Source organism: Nyctereutes procyonoides, unplaced genomic scaffold (genome assembly GCF_905146905.1).
Source record: "Nyctereutes procyonoides isolate TBG_1078 unplaced genomic scaffold, NYPRO_anot_genome, whole genome shotgun sequence".
Lineage (NCBI taxonomy): Eukaryota > Metazoa > Chordata > Mammalia > Carnivora > Canidae > Nyctereutes > Nyctereutes procyonoides.
In genome coordinates, this window is record NW_026575125.1 from 42,860,595 (window position 1) to 42,887,410 (window position 26,816).

General features: G+C 41.0%; 1 protein-coding gene across 2 annotated transcripts in view; it reads left to right on the plus strand.

Moving 5' to 3' along the window:
* The window catches only part of CLCN5 (chloride voltage-gated channel 5), a 152,948-nt gene that overhangs the window by 46,254 nt on the left and 79,878 nt on the right, over nt 1-26,816 (plus strand). The window contains exon 4 of one of the 2 annotated variants that reach the window (XM_055337977.1): nt 18,596-18,652. The exons of the other annotated variant lie outside the window; for it this stretch is intronic. Coding sequence (XP_055193952.1) covers nt 18,596-18,652 — 57 coding nt within the window. The remainder of the gene's footprint in view (nt 1-18,595; nt 18,653-26,816) is intronic. 2 annotated transcript variants of the gene reach the window in all.

The following is a 26,816-nucleotide window of genomic DNA, read 5'->3' on the forward strand; positions in this document are numbered from 1 at the left end:
GCAAAAATAGGTTGAAGATACTATGATTTTTTTATTGTATATTGAAATACCTTAAAAGAGGGCAGTATCTTCCCCACAGAATAGCAACTAATTTATACAACTCTGTAATCTCTTTGTGTCCTTGTCATTTTTGCCAAAAAAGACACATTTGTGTTCTCTGTTTTATTAAGATCTTGCCTACTGCCCATCTCTCCTAAAACCACTCCACCATGGGCCACACATTTGCCATTTTTGATGGCTAGATTTTAGTCCCTCACAAATATACCAGAGTTTATTTAGCCATTGACCAATTTTTAAAATGGGAAATAGTTTGAGAGAGTGAACTTAAACACAGTTTTCACATAATTGCTTATTTCTGTGTACTACAGGGGGTAGTTCTGAAGCTTTTCACCTGCTTTGAATAATTTCTATCCATTCCTCCGACTCAATATAATTCAGCTTCAGCTTATCTACATTACTTGTTTGACAATATATTCATAATTAAAAAAAATTCCCACCATTATTAGGTAAACTTTCAGGTGGTTTTAAAATTTTATCTTCTTGCTTTACCTCTTCAGCTGTGCTTTCTCTACTTTTTTTTTGTTCTATAATTCTTTTACACTGAAGCAACATTGCTTTTATAAACACTAGTTACATTAAAGGTTTAGTACTGTCTTACATCTGTTGGATTAAAGATATAAATATTCTTGTGATCATTGAGATACTGAATTAATTATATGCCTATATCTGTTGATTAAAGATATAAATATTCTTGTGATCATGGAGATACTGAATTAATTATATGCCTATATATGTCTCTTTTAGTTTTAGATTACAGAATTAAAATAACGTTTTTTATTGCTATAACTGACATGTGACATCTGTAAGCTTATGGTGTACAGCATGTTGATTTGATACGTTTATTGCAATATGATTACCATTTTAGTGGTAGCCAACACCTCTATAATAAAATAACATTTAAAATCTAATGTCACTTTTAGGAATACCCAACAATAAATTTAGCCAGTCCCTAAACCCTTAAAAGTTTTCTTTTTCGGGGATCCCTGGGTGGCTCAGCGATTTATTTATTTTTTTAATGTTTATGTATTTATGATAGTCACACACACACACACAGAGAGAGAGAGAGAGAGAGAGAGAGAGAGAGAGAGAGAGAGGCAGAGACATAGGCAGAGGGAGAAGCAGGCTCCATGCACCGGGAGCCCGACGTGGGATTCGATCCCAGGTCTCCAGGATCGCGCCCTGGGCCAAAGGCAGGCGCCAAACCACTGCGCCACCCAGGGATCCCGGCTCAGCGATTTAGAGCCTACCCTCGGCCTAGGGCTTGATCCTGGAGTCCCAGGATCGAGTCCCACATCAGACTCCCTGCATGGAGCCTGCTTCTCCCTCTGTCTGTGTCTCTGCCTCTCTCTTGCGAATAAATAAGTAAAATCTTACGAATAAATAAAATCTTTTTAAAAAGTTTTCTTTTTCTATGATACAGGATTTAATGAAGTGTACAAAATTATAAATAAGCTTGTGATTGGAAATTTTTTTTAGATTTTATTTATTTATTCATGAGAGACACAGGCAGAGACACAGGCAGAAGGAGAAGCAGGCTCCCCGTGGGGAGCCCGATGTGGGACTTGATCCCAGGACCCTGGGATCGTGACCTGAGCCAAAGGCAGACACTCAACCACTAAGCGACCCAGGCGTCCCGTGATTGGAAAGATTTATCACCAAATTTCTGAAAGCATTTTCACTTCATGACAGAGGAGAAATGGATAACTAGTTAGGAAAGATTGCCAAACAAATAGATTTAGGCATAAATGACTAAAAATAAACATGAAATTATTTTAAAAAATTCTGAAAGAAATGGAAATGTTCAAAACATGCACTAAAAGTCACAAAACTATTCTAGTGGCACATGGAAATGGCCAGTATATAAAATGGCAATGACGGAAAATATAGATTTTTCTCTTATTTGTTGCTTTAACTAATTCACCTGGAGCCAACAGAGTATTACATCCTTATAAACTGGTATCGTTTGCTGGGAGAATAAACTGTGTGTGTAGCGTTGAGTTTTGTTATAAACTTAATAGATATGCAGTGCTTTAGTTGCTGATGAAGCCAAACATTTTTCAGTATTTCTTTCTTGGTGGCATAATATTTTTCTACCTTTCGGCCATTTACCTGGAGGGAAGTAGTATTAACTATCAGGTTATATCAGACTTTTATTATTTTCTATAAGTTCTTTTATTTATTTATTTATTTATTTATTTATTTATTTATTTATTTATTTATTTATAAAAGATGTTATTTATTCATGAGAAACACAGAGAAAGAGAGAGAAAGAGAGAGAGAGAGAAAGGCAGAGACACAGGCAGAGGGAGAAGCAGGCTCCATGCAGGGAGCCCGATGTGGGACTCAATCCCGGCTCCCCAGGATCACACCCTGGGCCGAAGGTGGCCCTAAACCACTGAACCACCCAGGCTGCCATATAAGTTCTTTTAACATCAAAATTGTGGCTTATTTTTAATCTGTACCGATTTTTCTTTTTTTAATGTACAAAAAGCTGTATTTTTATTTAGTCATATTTATCACCCATGGGTAATAATTAATTTCTGTCTCTTTTTTGGTCTTGGTAGTAATAAAATTCTCTTGCACATGGAGTGTAAATGCACCATTCCATTTTCCTACAGTTTTTCATAATTTTTTAAAAAGTTCAATTCCTTGACTCATTGGGAATGAATTTTAATTGTTTCCACAAAAGCATTTCCTAAAAGGTCCTTTCCCCAGTGAGCATCTTTTCTCACACTTCTAAAGACATTGTGTGAATTCTTTCTCTGCCATCCATTCGCTCATGTGGTTAAGTTGCTTGAATCCTAGTCTAATTTCTGATTTCATGGTTAACTCATTCCTCTGTCTCTGAGCCTTATGCACATCTTTCTGTACTTTTTAATCTGGAGCTTCAACCCTTATTACTGCAGCCTAACAAGAAAAGAACGATAAAACAGACCAAAAACTGGATCTTGAAGTTGGATTGGAAGCCACCATGGGTCTTTTATTTCATTTTTCCATGCTTCAGCCTTAGGGTTCTCAGGCTTGGCAGGTTTTTATTTTATTGATTTACTTGTTTTTTAAAAGAAGTTTTCAAGTGCAAAAGTCAAGTCTTTCAAGGTTCAGGGTTTAAATCTAAATCACCAAATTCATTCCTTTCTATTACTAGCAGCCAGAGAGAAGCAGCTGTTGAACTCTTGAGAGACTAGCAAGAACACACAGACAAGAATGTATTTGGACTCTAGTTAATTGTGTTCAAGCTAAATATGAAGCTGAAACCAATATAATAAATCTTTTCAAGATTAAATTCACCAAACTCTCTGTGGCATCATTAAGGAAATTAGCCTAAGTCCTTGGATGCTCTTTGCTTCTCAGTGTGAAGGCTTTATGATTCTTCTGTTCTAACTGGAGCTAGTGGGCCAAGCATGTGAGGACTTCTGGGAGAATTATCCTGGCTTTAGTGGCAGTTCCTCTTTTCTTTGACTGCCATTGTCGCTTATGTTCATTTCTTTCTCTTCCTCAGTTTTGGGTCTCCCAATTTTGAACTGTTTCTCAGAGTGGCATCCAAAATGAAACATTGAAAAAAAACAAAATGAAACATTGTTTCATTAAAGAACAAAATAAATTGGAAGTTTAATGAAGAAACATAAAATCCCTTTCAATGCCTTCAAGGGCCACGGGTAGCCTGAATGTAGAGGCGTCTCCTGCCCGGTGTAGCAAAATTTGTAAGTAAAATCTACTTTCAGGATCTCTTTTTATATTCTAACAAATAGCATCGTCTTAAACAGGATGGGAGAACATTTTTTCTATCAAGGGGCCACTGACCCATTGAAATAATTCATTTAAGGCTCACAAGTTAAAAAAAGCAACTTTTAAAAAGTAAAGAAATATAACATGTTCCATTCATCTTGTTTTAAAATGAGGAAAATGAACATGAATTCCCCTATTCAGTAAGGGCAGTGAGTAATTTACAAGAAGTACTTGGCATTTTATGTTATTGGCAGTTAAGAGAAACAGGAGGGGGAAAAAGGGGCATACTGAGCTACCTCTGCCTAAAGGTTAGTCCCCTCTAAAAAAAAAAAAATACAGGGATAGAAGTAGCTAGATAATGCCAAACTTTGCTCTTGAAAACTTTGTGAAAGTTGCAGTGCAAGTTTGGAAAAACGATTTAAAAACACCAACTACTTGTATCCTTTTTTAAAAATTCTTGTCTCCTTTGTTTCTGTTTGCATGTTAGAGACAATCCTTTCATGTTGCTTTTATCAGTGGTTATGCAGTTTTCTTGTTTTTGTTGTTGAGAGACATTACCAGCTGACTTTTCTGTACATTCATTTTCATGTATCAGGTAGCATGATTATGAACACTTATTTTAATGGCTGTGCTAAATAAGATAGTGGAAGCTCCTGAAGATCAGAGACTGCAGGTTTTATTCACCTGGATATCCCTTGAAATGAACAATTAGTGAACGAGGGGAATAAATGCAGTATTAGAGTTTAATCACATCTCTGAGATTTAAAAAAATACTGTGAATACAGCTAGGGCAAACATCTTTTGTAGAAAACACTTTTTTTAGATGGGAGGAAAGAAGAGAGGTCTAATTTGAGGAGTACCTGTTCCTGAACTGAGGTCCTGGATCAGACAGTTGGTTTATTTATTTATTTTAAAGCTTTTATTTATTCATGAGAGACACAGAGAGAGAGAGAGAGAGGTAGAGACACATGCAGAGGGAGAAGCAGGCTCCATGCAGGGAGCCCGACGTGGGACTGGATCTGGGTCTCCAGGATCACGCCCTGGGCTGAAGGCGGCGCTAAACTGCTGAGCCACCCGGGCTGCTGGGACATTTGGTTTATGTGGTAGTATAGTCAACAGGGTCTTGAGCGTCTTCGTTATCCTGGTAGTTCCGTAGTTATTTGGCTTTATCCTTATTATTTTTTTTAACTACCACAGATGTACTAAATGAACATTTACTTGTGGTTTGTTTCATTCATTCCTTTGATAGAAACCATCTGTCTCAAACCTCATGTTCTGAGGAACTTGGGCATTAAGTTTATATTTAGAGGAGAAGCTTTTTGTACATCATACTAGTACATTACAGAGGTACAATCGACAGGGTTTGGAAACTCTCTAGGTAGAAATGAAGGCCTAAATGCTTCTGCATTGTATTAAACTGTTGTCATCTTTTCCATACTTAGTCCCTGCAGTATATGTGTGTCCAATTAGGGTAATTTTCAGGTGAATGTTTTCCTGGTGGTTTTACTGCGGTAAAACGGATTTCTGTCTTAGTTGTATTTGGTAGATGTTTATTATTGGAATGGGAATGCAGTAGATTTTTGTGATTTTATAACTTACCCCTTTGTTGAACTCTAGTATCTTCAGTAGCTTGGTCTTTTAGGTTATATAATTGCATAGTGTGCAAAGGGTGCTGTTTTAATTTTGTTTCCTTACAGAACTTCATTTTTCATACTTGATTACAAAGGTCAAATTTCCTAACATCGTTAATTAAGAATAATGACTAGATATCTTTTTTTTAATTTTTTTTAAATTTTTTAATTTATTTATGATAGTCACAGAGAGAGAGAGAGAGAGGCAGAGACACAGGCAGAGGGAGAAGCAGGCTCCATGCCGGGAGCCCGATGTAGGACTCGATCCCGGAACTCCAGGATTGCGCCCTTGGCCAAAGGCAGACGCCAAACCGCTGAGCCACCCAGGGATCCCCAGGATTGTGTTTTTTCATGTTAAATCTACCAGTGTTAAAAAAAATCTACCAGTGTTTTGTAAAAAGAAAAAAATTCATTAGATTTTATTTTATTTATGGGATATTTTAAAAAATCATCTGGTGCTGTGTTTATCATTTTATGTCTTCTTTTTGGTTTAAAATTTGCTTTTTTTCAGATTCTGTGACTAATGTCTTGCCTCTTCATTTGCATTAGTGAATCTAAAAGGAGTAGCCATTTTTAACATGTATTTTTATAACCAGGTAGGGTCAGATTTTGTTTAATCCAACCTATAATTATTTGTATTGTACTCACTGCATGATATGTAGCATTATAATTATCTCACTTAGCAGTGGACTACTTTTTTTTTGTTTTAAAATCATACTCTAGTAGATTTGAAGGATGTTTCAAAATGATGTGAAATGATGGTCTTAGTTCCTTAATTTATAATATTCCTTTATCTTCTTATTGCTGTGTCCAGTGATTCTTTTTTTTTTTTAAAGATTTTATTTATTTATTCATGAGAGACACACAAAGAGGGGCAGAGACATAGGCAGAAGGAGAAGCAGGTTCCCCATGGGGAGCCCAATGCAGGACTCATTGGATCCTATCCGAGGACCCCTGGGGTTAGGACCTGAGCCAAAGGCAGATGCTCAACCACTGAGCCACTCAGGTGCCCCTCCAGTGATTCTTTTATTCCTAATAATCTAATGGTTATTTGCCATAGAACTGTAGTCTTTGTTATGTACTTATTAGATCATCCATCCTATTCTACTTGTTTTTCGTATGCTATCTTAATTGCTGCTGTTTTCACCTTATCATTGTACCTTTGCTTATTTGCTTTTAGTATTGCAAAACTTTTTTATTGGACCTGGTTTGCTTTTTTTAAAGAAAATATTTTATTTATTTGAGAGAGAGAGAGAGAGCACAAACGGGGGAGAGGGAGAAGCAGACTCCCCACCGAGCAAAGAGCCCAATGTGGGGCTTGATCCCAGGACCCCAGAATCATGACCTGAGCCAAAGGCAGACATTTAACTGGCTGAGCCACCCTGACGTCCCAGACCTGGTTTGCTTTAAAAAAAAAATCATCATAGGGATCCCTGGGTGGCGCAGCGGTTTGGTGCCTGCCTTTGGCCCAGGGCGTGATCCTGGAGACCCGGGATCGAATCCCACATCAGGCTCCTGGTGCATGGAGCCTGCTTCTCCCTCTGCCTGTGTCTCTGCCTCTCTCTCTCTCTCTATCATAAATAAATAAAAAATTAAAAAAAATCATCATAATTGAGTCCTATCTTAATTATTTTTTATTAATCATACTTGTTATTCTTTGAGACTTAAAAAAAGTTGATGTGTTTAATTTCAAAGGGGCTCTTGTGTTGCCAGACATGTGGCCAGCTTTACTCATTTTTTTCTATTATTAACAATTAACATTATGTTTGAAAAAACACCTACATGGAATTTCTTTTCTAGGATGTGAGAATAAATCGCTTTTCCCTTAGTCCAAATGTATGTAAGGATTTGTTTGCTTAAAAAATCCATTGGCTATTTAAATCTTTCTATTTGAAGATGTGATATTTAGCTCATTCATATGTGGTAAAACTTTAAGGATGATTAAGAGTTTCCCTTTGCACTTATGGTTTAATTTACCATCCTTTCTCTTTTTTAATTTAGAAAAAAAGTAGTCAGGTATTGAAGGAAACACAGTATTTAGAAATCTTCTTTTTCTACTAGCAGATACACTAAACGATCTAAACATTTAGCAAAATACAGCAGTTTTTTCCTAAAAGCAAATTGGCTGTATTGTCTTACAGCTTGCTTTCTCTGTAACCTAATATTTATAAATAAAATTATGTAAGGTTATCTGTATCTATTTATTTATAAGCCTCAAAAATATATCCTCAGTTAAATCTATTTATGAATGGGTAGTTTGTGGCTAAGTTTACATCCTATCCCATCTGCTTGTTTTTCCACACCTATCTGATGTTTTGGAAAATGCTGTCCCCCACAGTCAGGAATAAAAACAGAAAGGATGGAAAATGCAGCTGGGAAAGTAAATATACTTTAAAAATATGAAATTAATTCTAATGCTTAATATCTGCACTTTTAAAATAAAAGTATCTCTGTTATACTTTCCATGTCATTCAAATGCATCTGAAACATTTCATTTTAGGTTAGCATCATAGAACCTTAACAAAACTATGGTAATAGTAATATATATTTTCTCCAGAAACTTCACATGGGTTCTTTTTTTCCCCTTCTCATGAACTACTTTATTTAGTTTTTATTTTAAATACTGATTTTAGCTGTGCTTAGGCAAGGCGGTACTTCCTACATAAAACATAGTGTTTGCTGTGAGGTTCATAAACATTCCGCAAGGGGAAAAAAGGTTTTCTGGTCATTTCCAAATTATAAGGTAAGTAAAAAGTTTAATGAATTTCTTTAGTACAAGACTTTCTCTAAGTTTTTAATGTGTTTATATATTTCCCAAACTTCTTTTTTTGACCATAAGATAAACATACTCTTTCTTTGTAAGGAATACAGTAACATTTCATAGAACCAAGTGGTCTCTAATTCAGTTTAGAAAATGTCAGTCTAGGGCATATGTACTTGCATTCATTCAGAAGAGGCTGCTGGACAAGATAATCTTCAAAAATTAAAGATTATGTAATAAGGAAAAATACAAGGCACATTCAGAAACAGTTCAAACAAGCATAGTATAGACTAGAAACTCCAGTGCTGACAAGAGAACCAGTTTGTAGGGATCCCTGGGTGGCGCAGTGGTTTAGCGCCTGCCTTTGGCCCAGGGCGTGATCCTGGAGACCCGGGATCGAATCCCACATCAGGCTCCTGGTGCATGGAGCCTGCTTCTCCCTCTGCCTGTGTCTCTGCCTCTCTCTCTCTCTCTATCATAAATAAATAAAAAATTAAAAAAAAAGAACCAGTTTGTATTGCCGACACAATTTTTTTATTTTTTTAATTTTTTAAAAAGATTTTATTTATTTATTCATGAGAGAGAGACAGAGAGAGAGACATAGGCAGAGGGAGAAGCAGGGTCCACGCAAGGAGCATGACATGGTACTGGATCCTGGGACCCCAGGATCACACCCTGGGCCTAAGGCAGGCACTAAACCGCTAAGCCACCCAGGGATCCCCCCACAATTTTTTTAATGACATACTCTCATCCTTGTAGGCACCCACACTCCCTTGTATGTTTCTGTTTATTGGAATTTCTTGAAGTTTGATCTCTTAGGAGACTATAACCCCATAGTCCTTCCTTACCTTCTAAACCTGTCTAAGGTTGTTAGTAACTGTACCCTTAGGTGCTTTCTTATCTTCTATAGCCCTGGGTGGGGGAGGGTAAACAATATATTTCTTATACAAGATAGATGGCATCTTATCTGATAAAAAGCTTTTTCCCAACCAGATTCAGAGAGCAATTTGTCTGTAAATCCTTTTGGAAAATTACTAGCAGTGATATAATTACATAAAAGCAGTCTATTAAATACTGCTTATTAAATTCATAAGAATCTACCCCTTACAGGTACGAGTTATAACAAGAGGGGGAATCACTGCCCTTCATATAAGATACCTTTGGAAGTACTTATGTATCACATATCAAATGATCAGTGGTGTTATAGTTATAAACTTATATAAAGTTTAAACAGTATTTTCAAGGCAAAATGAAACATTCTTCTTGCAGGTCCCAAGCAGAGGTCATCTTAATTTGATTCTATTAAATCTCACGTACCATTCTGTTTGTTTATACCTGTAAGAAGGAGCTCAGGGAAGCATTGCTATTTAAACCTTGACAGAAAGGCTCCTCCCGTACAGTGTACTCTGCAGATGGCCATTTTAACATATGCTAATTCTAGTGCAGAGGGTAGAAACCATGTAGGTTAGTTTATGGGTCACACAGTTTTGATGAGGTACAGATCCATAGTCTCAGTGTTTAGTGTTACTTCTTTACTAGATCTTTCTTGTTTTCCATGATCATACCCCTTGCCCCCTGAGCCCTCCCCACCCCCGCCAAAAAACCTCTCCATCCTCCAAGTAATTCAGTGTTTTGGGGTCCCCCACATTCTTTCCTAGCCTGTTTTTACTTGTCATCCTTGGTCAAGGCTTAACTTTTCCTTTTAAGGAAGTGAGGTCTCTTTGTGTTCGGCTTCCAGCAAGAAACCTTGGAGTCCTTGTTTCTCCTTTTTTGCCCTCAAATAGCTAGTGTCTCTAAATTTTGCCCCTTATCCTACAGTGCTTACCATCCATCCCTCTGGGCTGGTGGGGGTGGGGTAGGGTGGAATTCCAGTTCAGAATCTTCGCCAGATTTCCAAAAGAACTCTACTCCCTGGATTTCCCCAAGAGATTGATCTCCCTTCCCTATCGAACCCAACCAACTGCTGCCAGACTCTACCTCACAAAATAACTTCTTTCTTCATGTCACCTCCTTATTTGTGAACCTAGGACGACTTTCTTTTTTTTTAAAAAAAAGATTTTATTTATTTATTCGTGAGAGAGAGAGGCAGAGACATAGGCAGAGGGAGAAGCAGGCTCCCTGTGGGGGGCCTGATGCGATACTCTATCTCAGGACCCCAAGATCACAACCTGAGCCTCAGTGGAATGCAGACGCTCAACCACTGAGCCACCCAGGCATCCCCTAGGACGAGTTTCTAATGCTTATTTTCCCTGGCTTTTGGTTTCAAGGCCTCTGTTATCTCGCCTCTCCCCGGCCCCCACCTCCAAACCCCAGCTGTTTGAGTCAGCTATATCATCACACTTCCCTAAGCAACGCTTCTTTTTTTTTTTTCTAAGCAACGCTTCTTAAAGGAGCTGTGCTGAGAGACCCACTGCTCAGATTTGTAGTTTTTTTTTTTTTTTTACTTCGAACCCATCATGGACCGATACTTTTGTATAATACAATAAAAATCATTAGGAGATGAAATTATAAAGATATGTAAAATACAAGTTATTCTTAGACTCATGAAACAAAATTACTCTGTCAAACTGCAATAAGTTTCTAGATCTAGTTTATTAATTTCTGGACTTGTCTTGGTGAAAACACTGGTAATAAAAAAATTGGGGGCTGGCACTAGGCCTTGAATCACACTTTGAGTGGCCCTGGTCTACCTCCTGCTGATTCACACCACCTTGCCCTTTGCTTAGACTGTCCTAGCTTAGAATGCCCTATCTTCTTTCAGCAATCTTAACCTGTCCATGCTAGAAGGCCCAGACTGTGTGCCCCCTCGCACTGCCCACCCCCTGCAGGTATACTAATCTATACTGAATATACCCCTTCCTTCAATTGCTGCAGTTAAATACGGCACTGCTTAGCATTTGATTCACATCACATTTTATTTTTCTATAATTGTTGCATCTCTGTTAGTATCGTCTACCCCCAGCCTTCCCAAGTAGCCTGAGGTCCTAAAGAGCATAAAGTGTGTCTTCCAAGAAAAATACCGTATCATGGCACCTCACCATGTTAAGTCCCTCAATACCTATTTGTTAAATGAATAAATGAAGCTTCTTCTCGCCAAATAAACCTTTTTCTGTTCTCAAGATGAATCTTCCATAATACATAGGAGACACTTGATTAACACATGTATTTAAAAAGTATGTGAAATTTGTTTATCATCTGGGTACATACAGAGTACTCACTTTCCACTTTTGCCCTGTTATATAATCTTTGAGCTGCTTTATAGGGTTGTAACCATGGCAACGGGTTTTGGTTGGGATTCCTGCTTCTCATAGGCATTTTCTGCTGATTCAGATCAGTTATTCTCAGCTCTGATTTTATGATTCCATGGAATGTCACATGTTAAGAATGTTTTGAAACTTCAAAAATGGATTCCTACTGACCCAATTTCTATTAATTTCTATTACACACACACACACACACACACACACACACACACACACACACACACCCCATGCAGTGCTTTTCTCTTGAAACGTTAGAGTAAACTTTAAGCCGAAAGAGTCTTAAGAGTTGCCCCACATTTGGAAATTGCTGAATTAGCCTGTTTTTGATTCAGTGGCCCAGTCTGCACACCCCTAAATCGATGAATCATTTTCTCCCTCAGACAATTAGATGCAACGTTGGTTCTTACCGCCCATGAGCTGGTCTTCCACAAGCAGTTACGTTTCCATCTTAAATAGTCAGTTTATGTCAAATGACTGGAATGCTATACTACTGAGGTATTTCTGCAGCACTGTTTAATGATGCCACTAATGTAGCTGAAGGGTGCCAGGAGGTTTTCAAACCTTCCTATTAAGGCATAGCACACGTACAAAATAGTGTGCAAATCCAAAGTTAGATAGAGCTCAGTGATTTATCACCAAGTGAACACACTCATGTAACCAAAGGGTGGCGAGAATTTGACTGGGAATTGTCTTGCCAACCCCAGTGACGTTTTCTTAAACATATGGCGTTAGCAGGAGTGTACATTATGAAGTGTAAACTGTAATCCATGTGCAGAGGTGCTGCTCAGCTGAATGAATTAAGCCTTTGACTTGTCTCATTGTTCTGAGAGCATTGACGCCATCTGTCTGGCAGCACAGATTCTGACAACTGCCTGACTCTATAGGGTCTTTCAGTTCATTTTATTCAAAAAGCTTTCCAGGTGTTTTGAATTATATTTACTTGTGGTTAGTGGCAAATTTATGAGCTGGCTGGCTACATCTTCTTGACTTGTGCCATAGAATCTGCAACAGGGTCTTGGGGTTGAACTCTCCCGCCCCTATTTTTTTTTTCGTTTTTTTTTTCCTTCTGAATTTCAGCGTGGAAAAATTACAAAAAGGTCTCCATACCCCCAGTTTTCCACTATTACTACTTTCTTTGGACCTTCAAAGTTTTAAAATTCTGACATACTATCTTATGCATCTTACTAGAGGATTAGACACAACCCTCATAAGGTTGCCTGTGCTCAAAGGCCCTCACACCCCTCTTCAAGGTCCTGTGTAGTTTGTAGGGTGGGCATTTTAATCAGTACTTGTATTAAAATACCCAGTGACTATCCAGGTACATCACTGGCAGAATCTCCAAGACCTCTGTTTAGGAATAAAGCAGAAACAAAAAGAAGACATACCTAAGTATTGTGGTTTGCCTTAAGGAGAAATATGGCCACACTGCTAAAGTCTTTTGCAAAAGAACTAGCTCTTTGCTAGGATGATATGCTGACTATTCCATACATTGTTTTCTTCATTTTTTCCCTAGCAATAATTTCATAACTCAATGGTATATTAACCTTGTGGCAAGCCAACAACTTTTTTAGATTATTTTTTTTCTTTTTTAGATTATTTTTAATGCAAGTAATTTGTTTGCCCTTATGATGAATTCAGGGATGTATGGAAATTATAAAGGTTTGCATATATGTGGAGCTCTGATTTTTCCTTGATTTATAATGTAGTTAATTAAGTTCTGCTGGCCCACAAAAACCTAACTGTTGCAGTTACTCTTAAGCAGAGCACAATAGGGCATGTGACTTGGTGTGCTATTGTTTCCTTGAACTAACTAGGAAGGCCTTGTTACTTGGTGGCTGGTGGGCAATAGGATAAGCAGAACAATAGCTTAAACAGATTTAAGCATAGAGCGAGACAAGTTAAGAAATGAGAACCCCCCTTCAACTTCTGGCATCAGAGAAAGACGTACTGGGCCTCAGTGGATTTGGGTCTCATCCTCCCTTGGCTTGAGCCCTAGATTCTAGGCATTTAAGGTTTCCTCCCCACACCCACCTTCCCGACCACCAAGGTCAGGCTCAGAGCAGCATTTCCCCAGGGACCTGAAGAGGAAGGGTTTCCGGTTATCCTTGCTTTTTAATATAAGGGCTTTGTTTAACCTGAATGCTGTGTGTGTGTGTGGGGGGGGGAATAGTTTTTCATACTTAAAGGATTTTGTGGTCCCTTGTTACTAAAGTTCTTAAATTGTAGAACTTTTAGTATCATATGCTGTGTTTTTCATGTGTTAAATTTCAAAAGGGGAGAGAAGAATGGGGAGGGGAACCAGAGTGTCATGACCCTCATGGGCTCTTCTAAATTCAATTTGCAATCACGGAGAAGAGGAATAAGAGCAGAGGTTTTCCAATTAAAGAATATAGTTTGAACCTCAATCATTTTGTAATAAAAAAGCATTTCTTGAACACCCATTTTGCATCTAGCACCGTCGATGAGGATACCAGGAAAAAATGGTCCAAACCCAGCTTCCTTCATGCTTACTATTCAAGAAACAACGAGGGGTGTAGATAATGACAATGTACTCAAGAAGGGAATAGCATTGTCCAGTGGGAGTGTAGGAAAAGCTGAGTGTCACTAAAGAAATGAAACTTGAGCTGGACCTTTAAAGACGGTCAACATTTGGCCATGTAGAAAGGGAGGGTGACAGTCCAGTCTGGCCCAGTAACACAAGTCTGGTTAGGGGGAGTGTGGGGGGGGGTGGGACAGGGGAAATTGGTTTAACTGCGCAAGAGGACTCTGGAGTGTCTGGGAAGTAGGGTGGAGGAGCCTGAGATTGAATGTGGCCAACAAGAGGGACCAGTCCTGGGGAGGAATAACAGATAACGAAAGTTATAAAACAGGGCCAGATTCCAAAGGGAAAGATGGGAATAGAAAGTAAGGAAACAAATGTGGTATGTTGCAAACCAGAAATTTTGAACTTGGCAACAAATTAAATTTAGGGATTACAGTAGGAGGGAGCAAAAGGTAATTAATGTTTCAAGTTGGTAAACTCAAAATAGCAATAGCGATTGCAAGTAGTGTGGGGAGAAGGAAATTTGCTTTGCAGAAAGGTAGTGAGTTTAGCTTTATGTATGTCTTTTAGGCATCAACCTTTTTTATGTTGTGACAAATGGTTTGAAATATCCTGTGGCTTGAATGGGAGAGCAGGAATGGATGCTTAGTGAACTGAGATGTCTGAAACCCACAGTAGAATTCGGAGAGAGATAATCACGAAGTTGAAGATGTATTCTTGCTGGAAGGCTGCGGGGGGGGGGCATGCACAGTGGGAATCTTGAACGTGGAAGGGGTGGCAGCAAAGATTGAGAGGAAGGTAAGCTCACAGAGGTAGCAGGTATAGTATAAGCCAAGACAAAGGCATTCCGGGAATTAGGGGGTCACCTTATGTCAGACCCTAAAAGAAGAAATTAAGGGAGAGTAAGAAGTGAAAAAAAAATTCCTTCAGTTGTGTTAGATTCTAATGTCTATTGCACCCCTTTCACCATGTAAGGTTGGAATGTCACTGTAACGCAACCTGTCGTAGTGCAGAATTTGATACACATTTCCGTTTGGGCCTGTGTTCCATTCCAAGAAGGTAGCTGTTCCTAGAAAAATCTTAACCCATGACTCCATTCTGCTGTGTAACCCTTGGGACAGCGTAAGACAGAGGCTTGTGCATATTCTCTTCAAATATGTACTAGTAGGTCACAAAAGTTAAACAGGAACTAGGTTAATTCTTCCACAGAGTTTTAATAGCCTTTTTTTTTCTCCCCAGAACAAATGTCTGTTCCTATCACTGAAAGTATAAGCAGCCAAGATGCAGTGTTGTCAGCTACTTTCTTGAGGACTCCAGTCAAGTCAGTGACAGGATTGAAGCTAGAATCCAATCCACCAGATTGTTTAACAAGTTTAATTTCCTTCTCTAGCCCATCGAGAGAATGAAGATGAGCCTTCAACTCAATATATCTTGTCTCTTGGACCTAAATTCAGGTGAAGCTTATTGATAAGCTTACAATTCAGAATTAGAGCGAGGTGTAGGTGGTATTTGTCTTAGTAGTAGTCACCATGCCTTGGGTGGGTGGTTAGGCAGAACAGTGGCTGAAGGATAGAGTGTGTGTGTCCTAAAACCTGACACACCCTGAAATCTTCCTGAATTAGTAAATCGTTTTATCCATATTTTCTTGCACAATAATGGCAGAGGGGAAGTAATCTGAATAGCTGCTGATAAAAGACAATTTGGGGCCCTTGAAATGGCAGGACTTCAAATGGAATGGGAGTGGCTGTACTTAGCCTAAAAGCAAACAGATTTATTTCACAGATAGTTATGGAGCTCGTACCCTGTATCTGAGACCTCCCTGTGACGTCAAAGTCAGTCTCTTCCCTCTGGGAGAGAGAAGACTCAGCACAAATCACTGAATGAGGGGCAGGATATGTGTAATCGCTATGTGAACCACTCAGAGAGACATTCTTAGAGGGGATTCTGGAGGAAATGTAGAGTGCAAAGGCTTGACAGCTCTTAAGAAAAGCAAAAATAAAGAGATAATGAATCTATTCATTCTGCCAGTTCTCTAAGTTGTAAGACGTAATAAGTTTATGTACCAAATGAATGGTGTAACTGTGTCTATTTTTAGAGGGGACTTGAGTTCATGAGTAAAGTCCTTCCAAGTTGTCGGTTTTTGTTTAAATTTCCCTTGAGCAATAAAATAAAATCCACTCAACTGCCAGTTTTATCATGTGTTATATCTTGGCTTTAGAGCTCCAGGGGTTGGGAAATGAGTGAAAAATTCGTGCTTCACGTTGGGAACACCACCAGCGCAGGATAGGTAGCTTGCTCAGAATTAAGAGGTAGTGAAAGTATATTAAATGCCCTGGTATCTGTGCAGTGAAACTGTTCCACCTCCATTTCAGTGAAGGATATGACTATTTCAGGGAAGGCTGAGCAGACCCCAAATACCTAATTCTTAGCCCAGGGCCATTATTTGGCTTAATGCTGGAATCCTTGGCATTTTCTGATGTAATCATGCCCCTGCTTAATTGTCCAAGTTCTGTAGATTGTTTAAAGTATCCCTCACACTCATCTCATTTCTGTTGGCTCAGGCAGCACCCTCATTCAAGCCTTGTTCTGAACACTGTCCCAGGATGCATTTTCATAAAACACCTCATAGAAGGAGCTGCTCATTCCTGCTCTGGAAATCTGCTGAATCCTGCCTCATCCACTCCATCCCCTCCTTTCTGTTCTCCCATCTCCTTAGCCTCCCTCCAGTCCTTCTGAACTCTCTCACGTGTTAGTTGCGAGGGCTGAGCTTCAGATCTGTCTCTCTAATGCTAATCCAGATTTCCATTTGCTGCTAGACTAAACTTCCCAAAGAAGTATTTTTATTCTCCATCTTGTACAGCGTTGGTAACTGCCCCTTGCCTGTGGCTGTGTTTCGTGGTTATGCTAGTTGTTGTCTTCACAGTCTTCATGTCCATCTGGGCTTGCTGCCTTATTTCGAATCCACTAATTTGAAAAAATTAAATATCTACTTGAGTCTCATCTTGAGCAATAAACTCCATACAAAAGCATGAGTTGGGGTTGGTTTTAGTTTAGTCCTCCTCATGCTCAAGTAGACACGTTAAGAGAAACGTCAGCAAGCCACCTCAAACTCCCTCCCTGGAGTAGTTGCTCACCAACCTGAAAGTCCAACTCATTATTATGCTTGTGCCATTTAAGGACCACAGGATGGCATTGACCTTATTCACTGCCATCTTCCTGGCAGAACTCTGCACTCCAGCCAAACTGGTTTATTTGTGGCCTCTGAGGTAGTAACACTTTTACATATTCTCCTCCTCATCTTCTGGAATACTCTCCTCCACTGCCTCTTCTCTTGGCCCGTTGATGGCTTTTCCATCATCTTTGTTCATTCTCCTCTGTAACCAGTCTGGTCTGCAGCAATGTCTCTCCTCTTTAAATTCCTGCATTTTTGCACCTACTGCTTTCTATCACCAATGCAGTTTTTCATCTTATCCGGCTTAAACCTGTCTCCATGACCACCCTAAGTCTCAGAGCAGGATGGAGCTTAGAGATTGTGTCATAGGACTCTTCCTTGGTGCAGACACTTGAGGCTCCCTGAGGACAGCAGTCATGTTATACATACTAAGCCTCAAACGTGTGTCTCCTTTTTAGAGTTTCTTCATTCTGAATGCCACTAAATGTACCATTATATTGTGATTTTTTTGAGGGCTCATTATCTAGCTTATCCTGCTGATCACTGGTGTTTCCACTAGAGGAATCAAAGCCACAGGTTTAGTGGCTCACGTCCCACATGGCACGTCCCTGCTGTACAGTCTATATCTTCATTCCTTACCTCAGCACCTCCTCACTCACCTTCTGAACACATTCATGCATACCTCTTGGTCTTCAGTCCATTTTGCCCTCTTCTTCAGAATTGTAATAATGAACGTCTTTTAAAGGTTTTATCTTTTTATTCTTGAGAGACACAGAGACAGAGGCAGAGACATAGGCAGAAGGAGAAGCAGGCTCCCTGTGGGGAGCCTAATGCAGGACTTGATCCCAGGACCCTGGGATCACGATCTGAGCCAAAGGTAGATGCTCAACCACTGAGCCACCCAGATGCCCAATTGTGAACATTTTTATGCACAATTCCACCTCTGTATTGTCTCCTTAGTTCTCATTCACCCTCTCTCTCCCCTCCCCCAAGTGCCCCACCTCCTCCTTACCTCCAGGTTGCTGAGCACAGAGTAAAGTCTGGTACTAAACATCCTTTAGTCATCCCTTCCAGGCCCCTGATAGGGAGAAAATGAACAGTTGGGGTCACCCTTCTTACCCTCCCACCACTGCCGCTGCTCCTGCCAGTATGTGGGACCTGTGTATACCTGCATAGAGCAGACTGTCAAGTGAACCTTCTCACAAGCAGTTGCATGAAGAAAGTGCAGAGAAACAAACCTCTCCTCAGACCTACACCCACTTCTGACCTACTTGCTATCTCACAGGTCTGGCATGTGTCCGAGTGCGAATTTTCTTAGTGCCCCCTCCCACACTAAAGGTTTGCAGATAAATGAGCCTTTCTGTGACTTCTCTCTCTCTCTCTCTCTCTCTCTCTCTCTCTCTCTTTCTCTCTCTCTCTCTCTCTCTCTCTCATTCACAGAGCACCGGAGAGAAGAACCTTCTCACCCCATCACCTTTTCATATGCTTTGACTGGAGGTGAGTTCCAAATCCTACTCCCAAATCCTACTTGTAGACTTTGCAGGAGAATGAGGCATGCAGGAGGGAGATTTCTTAATGCCTTTCTTATGGGAATGATGAACAAGAGTGAGCTTTATCACAGTAACACCCTCCCCACCCCAACACACACACATAGATGATGCACACAGGCCTCTAAGAGGAGGCGCCTCCTTATTACCCTTGGCCTTCCCATACCTGTGCCTGTGCACGTTCTCTGTGGAGAGCAGGAGACTCCTGATCTGTTTGGTCACATAAGGCTCACATGTTGCGGTGTGAACTATCTCGGTTCCCCTCCCACACACAAGTTTTACTGATGTGTAATCTTTTTGAGCTGTGCCCTGTCTCTTGAACCCAGCATGCCTTCTCAGTTCCCTTCCTATAAGCATGCTGTGTAGGATAGTAGGCTTTAGATGAGTTGGTTCAGACCCACAGGTGCATATTAATTCAGATGTGTACCCAAACACATGCGTACATGTGCATGAGTGCACACACATGGTGAGGGAGAAGAATCCTTCTGATTGTTAGTGTTTGCCTTGTATGGTGGGATGTTTGGAGGAATAAAAAAAAATATCTGCCTCTCTTAGGCAAAAAAAAAAAAAAAAGATCATAAACTGGAGGAGTTTATCCTTCAAGGATGGCAGGAAACTTCTAAGCTATAATTTGTTGGCCAACAAGATTGAAGACTAAAGAGAAAGTGTCAAGGTGAATACCCATTTGGTTCTTTATGCTATAATTAGTGTTGTCAAGCCAACTGACATCTAAGGAAAAGAACATGAGAATTATCCTTCAGTTAATAAGTTTGCTTGCTTAGCCTGTACGTTGAAAGCCCTTTCATCTTTTAGTTATTTCAAAGGTTTTTGGAACCTTGTTCAAATGATGATTGTTTACATCATAAAAATAGTGTGAATACTTGTGACATTTTAACATTTTTATAGGATTCATCAGTAGTATTCTTAGACTTGCTTCATTTCTGCCTCTGTTCCTCACGCCACCTCCCCCCCGCAACCTGTCCCCACTGTCTATGCAAGAGTGCAAGCCTCTTGAGCTGTTCCATCTTTTCCACCTTAAGCATGCAGGATTAGGAGCTTGATATATATATATATCACATATACACACACATATATAAGCAAAATCTTTGTATATAAATATTTTTATATATTATATATAAATATATTTTTATATTTTATATATATAGCCAAGGGTAATAAGGAGGCACCTCCTCTTTATTTTGCTTTTTTTGAGAAAGAGAGAAGGGGGAGTGTGAGCAGGGGAGAGGAGAGGGAGAGGGAGAAGCAGATGCCATGCTGAGCGCTGGAGCCTGACGTGGGGCTTGATCCCACGACCCTGAGATTATAACCTGAGCCAAAATCAAGAGTTGATGCTCAACTGACTGAGCCACCCAGGTGCCCCAAGCTTATTTTCTTTGAATATGGTTTCCCAGATGCACACACTAACTGAAAGAGGGTAAGCCTGCTGGCATATTCTCTTTCTTGTGTGCCCCGTCTGTTGGAGGGTATGTTTTCCCACGTCCCCTCCCATTTGCCTCTTTTGTCTTGCATACCTCTGTCACATGCACATACATGTGGTGTGTAAGGGAGACCTGTGAGCTCTCCCATTGCATCCAGTGTTGCAGGACTGTGAACCTTCTAGTGCTGCCCCCCCCCCACCCCATGCATGGCTTCAATGAAAGTAAAATTAACCTTGTGATTACAACCTCCCAAAGCACCCATTGATTGGCTGTCAACCTCCTCGTTAGTCCTTTCTTTGTGTGCACCCGCAGACACATTCATGATAGGAGCTTGAGCCTTCTTATTATACGTTCTTGATCTTTCTCTTTTTCATCTTCCCTCTTCTCCCTTTCCCATACACATGCCCAGGATGTGCCAGAGAATGAGCTCTGGTCACCTCTGGTTCTCATACAAGCATGAGTACACACTGCTTGGGATTTGGTGGTTGGACTGGCTGTCCTGGCAGTCAGATTACCCTATGGTGGAATCCTGATGTGAGGCCTTGCCAGCTCCGTGATCCTAGATAAGCAACTTTTCCCCTTTGTGACTCAGTTTCCACAATATATCTGATTTAAAAATGAAATTAAAGAATTCAAAGGCACTACCTCCTTTGTCCCAAAGAGTTCCTCCAGTTTCGACCTATTTCTCTGTTCCACTTTACTGTTTCTGCTTCTCCCATTCTCTCTTGAACACCCTCCAATTAGGGCTTTAATCTTCACCACACCACTACCATTGCCCTTGTCACGGTCCCTGATGCTCTCTTCACATAACCCAGTTCATTGGACTCTTTCATCTTCTTACTGGACAGATTCACACACAGTTGCTCCTTCCCTATGTCTTGAGACTCTACGTGGTTTCCAGGACTCCACATGCTTGGTTCTCTCAGCTCACTGGCCTCTCTTTCTCAGCCTCTTTTGATGGCTTCTCCTCTTTTTCCTGAATTCTAAACAGAAGGATTTAGGGCTTAGTTTGTGGATGACTTATTTCTACTCCTCACTTGTCCTTATAGTTTGCTGTCCTCATTTTGTCCTATGGCTCTAAATACCATCCTACGTGGATAACTCTCATATTTACATTTCCAGATTAGAGCCTCTTTCCTGAATTCCAGATGTGTATATCCAAGTGAGTTCTCAACATCTGCCCTTGGATGTCTAATAAGCACCTCCCACTTTAACAGAACAAAATTGAAGTCCTGATTTTCCTCTCCCCCCTCCTCAAGATGGCTTCTTCCTTCCTCAGCATTCTCTCAGTAAATGGCACCACTCCCTGCCCCCACCAAAAAATTGCTCAGGCCAATGATACATAGGATTTTAATATGCTGATGTCCTTGGATTCATCCTTGACACTTAGTTTTTTCCCTCTACATTCCAAATCCAACCCATCAAATCTTTTTTGGCTTTCCTTTCAAAATATATGCCGAATCTGACTATGTCACATACAGCCACTTGTCACATCCTCCATCACTTCCACCCTAATCCATGTCTTCTCTGTGTTGACGGGCTAGTGATTCTTCCACTCCCACTTCTCTCTCTGTCTGTCTGGCTCTGTCTCTTTCCTCCTGCTGTTCCCCTTTCTCACACTCTGCTTCCCTCTAGTGCCTCCCCTACATGCAGCTTGAGCAAAAGGGAGGCTTACTGCAGTCCCTCCCCCGCCTCCTTGCCCACCGCTTCTGCACATACACAGCGTAGGGATGCATGTGTTCAGGGCAGTGAGCCACCATGCTGTCTCTGGCCCTGGCCTTGCTTTTCCACCTGCCTACTTGTGGCTTCATATTCTTTCTGTATATTGCTCATGACATACACATGCACACACACAAGTGCATGTGGGAGAGAGTGAACTGTCATCACCTGTTCCTGTGCTCCCATCTTTTGCCAGGTGGAAGGTGTGCTTTCTGAAACCACTGCCATTATGCAGGAGAGGGAGCCTCGGCTCACCTGGCTCTCAGGTCCTTTGTCACACATGCAGGTGCAGAAGGCTTTTCTTCTTTTTCACATTCTCTACTTGCAGAAAGCTGTATGACTTGAATCTCCTTCCTATATGATCTGGCATGAGAGTGAAACTTCTTAGCAAGTTGGTCACCTTGTTCCTCCCTCTGGCACTCTTACACTCTGTCTTTTCACATGGGGAACCTGTCATTTTTCGTGCCTTATGCGTAGGGTTGTGGACTTTCTTTAATATCCAACACAAGCAGGCACACAGGGAAATGAGCCTCCTTGTTACATCTAGCACACACATGGAATCCAGATCCTCTCCACCTCACTGTTACACCCATGCCTCTTTCCCTCCATGCAGCATGAGGGGGAATGAGGCCCTCTCACATGCTGCAAGGTATATGCCCACATGCATGTGCATGTGCGCACGCTCTCTCGCTGTCTTTCAGGAGATTGAGCCTTCTTTGTTGGGTCTTCTTTCTGTAGCACCAGCATGTAAGATTCTCAGCTTTCTTACCATGTGTCCTTTATGCATGGTCCAGTGTTGTGTCATCTGTAAAATAGGCATAGTGATGATTACCTTGTAGATATTTTATGAGGATTTAATGAGTTAGCATATGAGCACTTAGAATGGTGCCCTGTAAATAATAAGCACCATAATGGTGTTTGGGATAAAAGTAAAGAATAAGAAAGAAGAAAAATAGAAGAAAAATAGGTTGTAGATAGTAAACATTACTGAAGGTACATATGTGAATCAATATACAGACCTTCCTTCTCATCATAGCGTGTCTGTGGCATGGTCACATATATACCTGTCCAGCTGAGACACATGTACTCACATACACAGAGTGTACAAGAGAGTGAACCTTCTGACTTGCTTTCTCTCTTACATGCCTTGAGTGTAGGACCGTTGGCATCTTACCCTCCCACACCCAAGGCTTGCAGGAGGGCAAGCCACCTCCTTCCTCTCCTATGCATAGGCATGAGCACCAACAACACACGCACACACACACACACACACACACACACGGCAATTGAGATCTTGATGAAGCTCCTCCCTCATAAACCCTGTATGTGGGACACATACCACTGCCACCAAACCCTCTGGACAACTGTCCCACTCCATGTATGCCCCTCCTGTCTTACCCACCAATGCTCCTTCCTTGGCTTCCTTACTGCCTGTGGGCAACCCCTAGGCTGATGCACCTTGCTCTCTAGAGCATACCCACATGATGTGCCAAGAGAGTGAGCCTTTCCCTGCTCCCTCTCTCACATCCCTTGCATGGTGGAGGGTGAGCTTTTTGAAAACCCCTCCCACATGCAGGGTTTGCAGGATGGTGAGCCTCAGCTTTCCTTGCTCTCTTGTGCATGTGCACGTACACATACACACACCTTCACAAAAACATAGACATGCACAGTTTGGTGGGAAGGAGAAACAGCCCTCTGCCCTGTGTTCTTTCTCCCATCTCAGTCATGCATAGGTTTGCAGAAGATCTGTGAGCATCCACTATGTGTTGGGCACTCTCCCATGCACCGAGATGCATCAGTGGTCAGAAGACAAGAATCTCTACCCTGGTTGGGGGAGATAGGCAGCGAACAAAATGAGTAAATAAAATACACAGTGTGTCGTCAGTTGGTGATCAGTACTGGAGAACCATAAAGCAGGAAAGGGGATCAAGAATGGGTGGGGGCAGTGGCAGTGGGAGATGATGGTAAAGAAATTTCAGGACCAAACAGAGCAATCAGGAAAGGCCTCCTGTGTTCTAGGGGCAACAAAGAGGCCATTGTGGGAGGAGCAGAGAGTTGGGAAATAGTAAGATATGATGGGTGAAACGGAAAGCTGATGATTAGTATATATCCCCAAAGGTTGAGAACTCTAATTTTAAAAAAATCACAACCATACTACCTTGTCACACTGAATAATTAACATAATCAAATATCCATTGTTTAAATTTCTAGTTGACTCAAAGTATCATAAATTAGGATTGAAATAAAGTCCATACATTGCATTTGCTTGATAGGAATCTGAAGTCTTTGAGTTATAACTTCTCTCTTTATCTGTGTTTTTTCCCTGCTTGTAATTTATTTGTTGGAAGAAAGTAGGCCACTTGTCTTGCAGTATCCCACAGGCTAGATTTTTCTGACTGCATCCCTGTGGTGTAGTTTACTTGTTCCTTTTCCTTGTTTGTATTTCCTGCAAACTGATACTTGTATCTAGAAGCCTGATTGGAATTAGGCTTAATTTTGGGGATAGGGTCAGAAGTACTCTGATCAAGAAGCACATAATGACTTGTTGCCTCTCTTGCTGTGATGTCAGTTGCCACTGATGCTCAGTTCCTAGAGCCATTATTTTATTAGGTTTGCCAAATGATGATATTCTAATTCCATTATTCTCTTTTCATTTATTAGCTGCGATACTTCTATAAAGAAAAATTTCTCCTCATCTACTGTTTGGTTATGCAGTGGTACAGTTTTTTAGGAAAGGCAGGAGAAATGCTTTATTCTTTCTGCCAGCATTCAAAATAACGAGTTGGCTTACTAGCTTATTCCAAAGAGGAATTAAAATAAGTTATTATGATAAACTCATGGATTTAAATATATTTGATTTTTCATTCTGTTGTGGTTCTTATCCTCAGTGAAGCTCAAATGCCCCATCTTTAGCCAGGGGGAGCTTCTTCAAGTTGGCTCCTGTGTCTTTTGACATGGCTTCAGTAGCTATTCAATAGCTTCCCTGCCTTCTGGATTGAAAAAAGTGTTCCAGGCTCATCTCAGACATCTCTTTCCCCAGACTTGGAATCCGCTGTGTCTTCAGTAAGCCTTGATTCCTTTTATTGGACATGGTATTTAAGATTTTATTTATTTATTCATGAGAGACCCACAGAGAGAGAGGCACAGACACAGGCAGAGGGAGAAGCAGGCTACATGCAGGGAGCCTAAGTTGGGACTCGATCCCGGGTCTCCAGGACTACACCCTGGGCTGAAGGCGGCACTAAACCGCTGAGCCACTCAGGCTGCCCAAGACATGGTATTTAGAGACTACATTCTGGGCACTGGGGGTGCTCATTGCCTCTGGATTGGTGATTGATTTCAGGCTGCTTCAGTGACCATATCATAAAAAAATGTTTTGTTGTTGCTCCTTTTGTTTTATTTCTAGATAAAACATATGAGTTCATTCTTATACTTCCAATTACAAATCAGGATTACGGGGGTTCTATTTGCTTCTGTTTCAGAAGTATCATTCTGACTGTTGTGTGGCAAGCAGACTATAAGACAACAAGTGCAAAAACAGGGAGACCAGTGAGGAGGCCACTGAAATAATTCAGGTGAGACATTTATGGAGACATGGTAGTAGTGTAGAACTGTGCAGGTGGTTAAACCTGGTTAGATTAGATATGGATATATTTTAAAGTTAGAGCCAATTGAATTTACTGATATATTGGATGTGAGGTATGAGAGAAAGAAGAGTCAAAGATTGAACCTTCTCTTTCCTTTTTTTCCTGTATGAGTTGGACACTTGTGCAAACACTGGGTATGTGGGTGCCTGAGCCTTCTACTGTATTTCCTTTTTCTGACCTTGGTACCCAGATGCAGGTGCTGCCCCAGTGCAATGCACTTGGACAAGGATTCACAGAAGGTGAGATGTACAGAGATTGCCTGTCAGACTTTTCCCAGGTCTTCTTCAATGTCTTTTGGATTTAGGAATCTAGTAGTGGGCAAAGCATTAGGGGCCCTGGGCTTGATTGTCTCATGAACTTGTGCCAGAGAATAAAATTCCTCACTCCCGTTAAACCTACCTTCAGGTGTTCAAAGGGCTTGGGAAAGTGAGCTTTTTCTGTTGTTCCTCCCACGCCAGCCCTGGGAGCCTTCCCATTTACTCCTTCTCTCTAATCCTTGATACCTAGTGCTTTCTATGTGCAATGCACCTGTGAACGATTTCAGAGTGAGCTGAAACATCTGCAGATGGAAGAACAGAGTTACCTGTACGTTACCACCTCCTCCTTCCTGCCTGCCATTATTTTTTTTAAAGATTTTATTTATTTATTCATGAGAGACAGAGAGAGAGAGAGAGAGAGAGGCAGAGATACAGGCAGAGGGAGAAGCAGTCTCCATGCAGGGAGCCTGACGTGGGACTCGATCCCGGGTCTCCAGGATCACACCCCGGGCTGCAGGTGGCACTAAACCGCTGCGCCACTGGGGCTGCCTGTGCCTGCCATTATTTATTTACTTACTGCTTTGTGCCAGACAATGTGCTGGCTGTTTGGAGCCAGCAGTGAACAGGATAGTCATAGTGCCCTGAGAACATGGGCTAGTGGGCATATAAAGGAAGATGAACCGCATTTGTACCCACTGTGTGGGTGTGCACACATGCTAAAGATGCTGGTGAATGAGTTTACACTTTAGTTCCCCACTTGTTACGTACCCTGTCGCATCCCCAGGGTGGATAGGCCTATCTCAGGGTGTGGACCTGTGTGCATAGTCCCAAGGTGAGCAGGAATAGAGCCTTTCTGCCCTGATTCTGCACTCTTGAGCTGTCTCAGTGTTCTTCCCTTGAGAAGTGTTGATTGAAGGGGCCCTTGCTTGTTAGTGCTTTCTCCTTTGTTCACAGATACACAGATACCTGGAAGTATGCCTTTGCACAAGCAGGGTAAGCAGGAGGATGAGCATGTGTGAGAGGCCCCCGCATAGCTAAGTGTACAACATAGA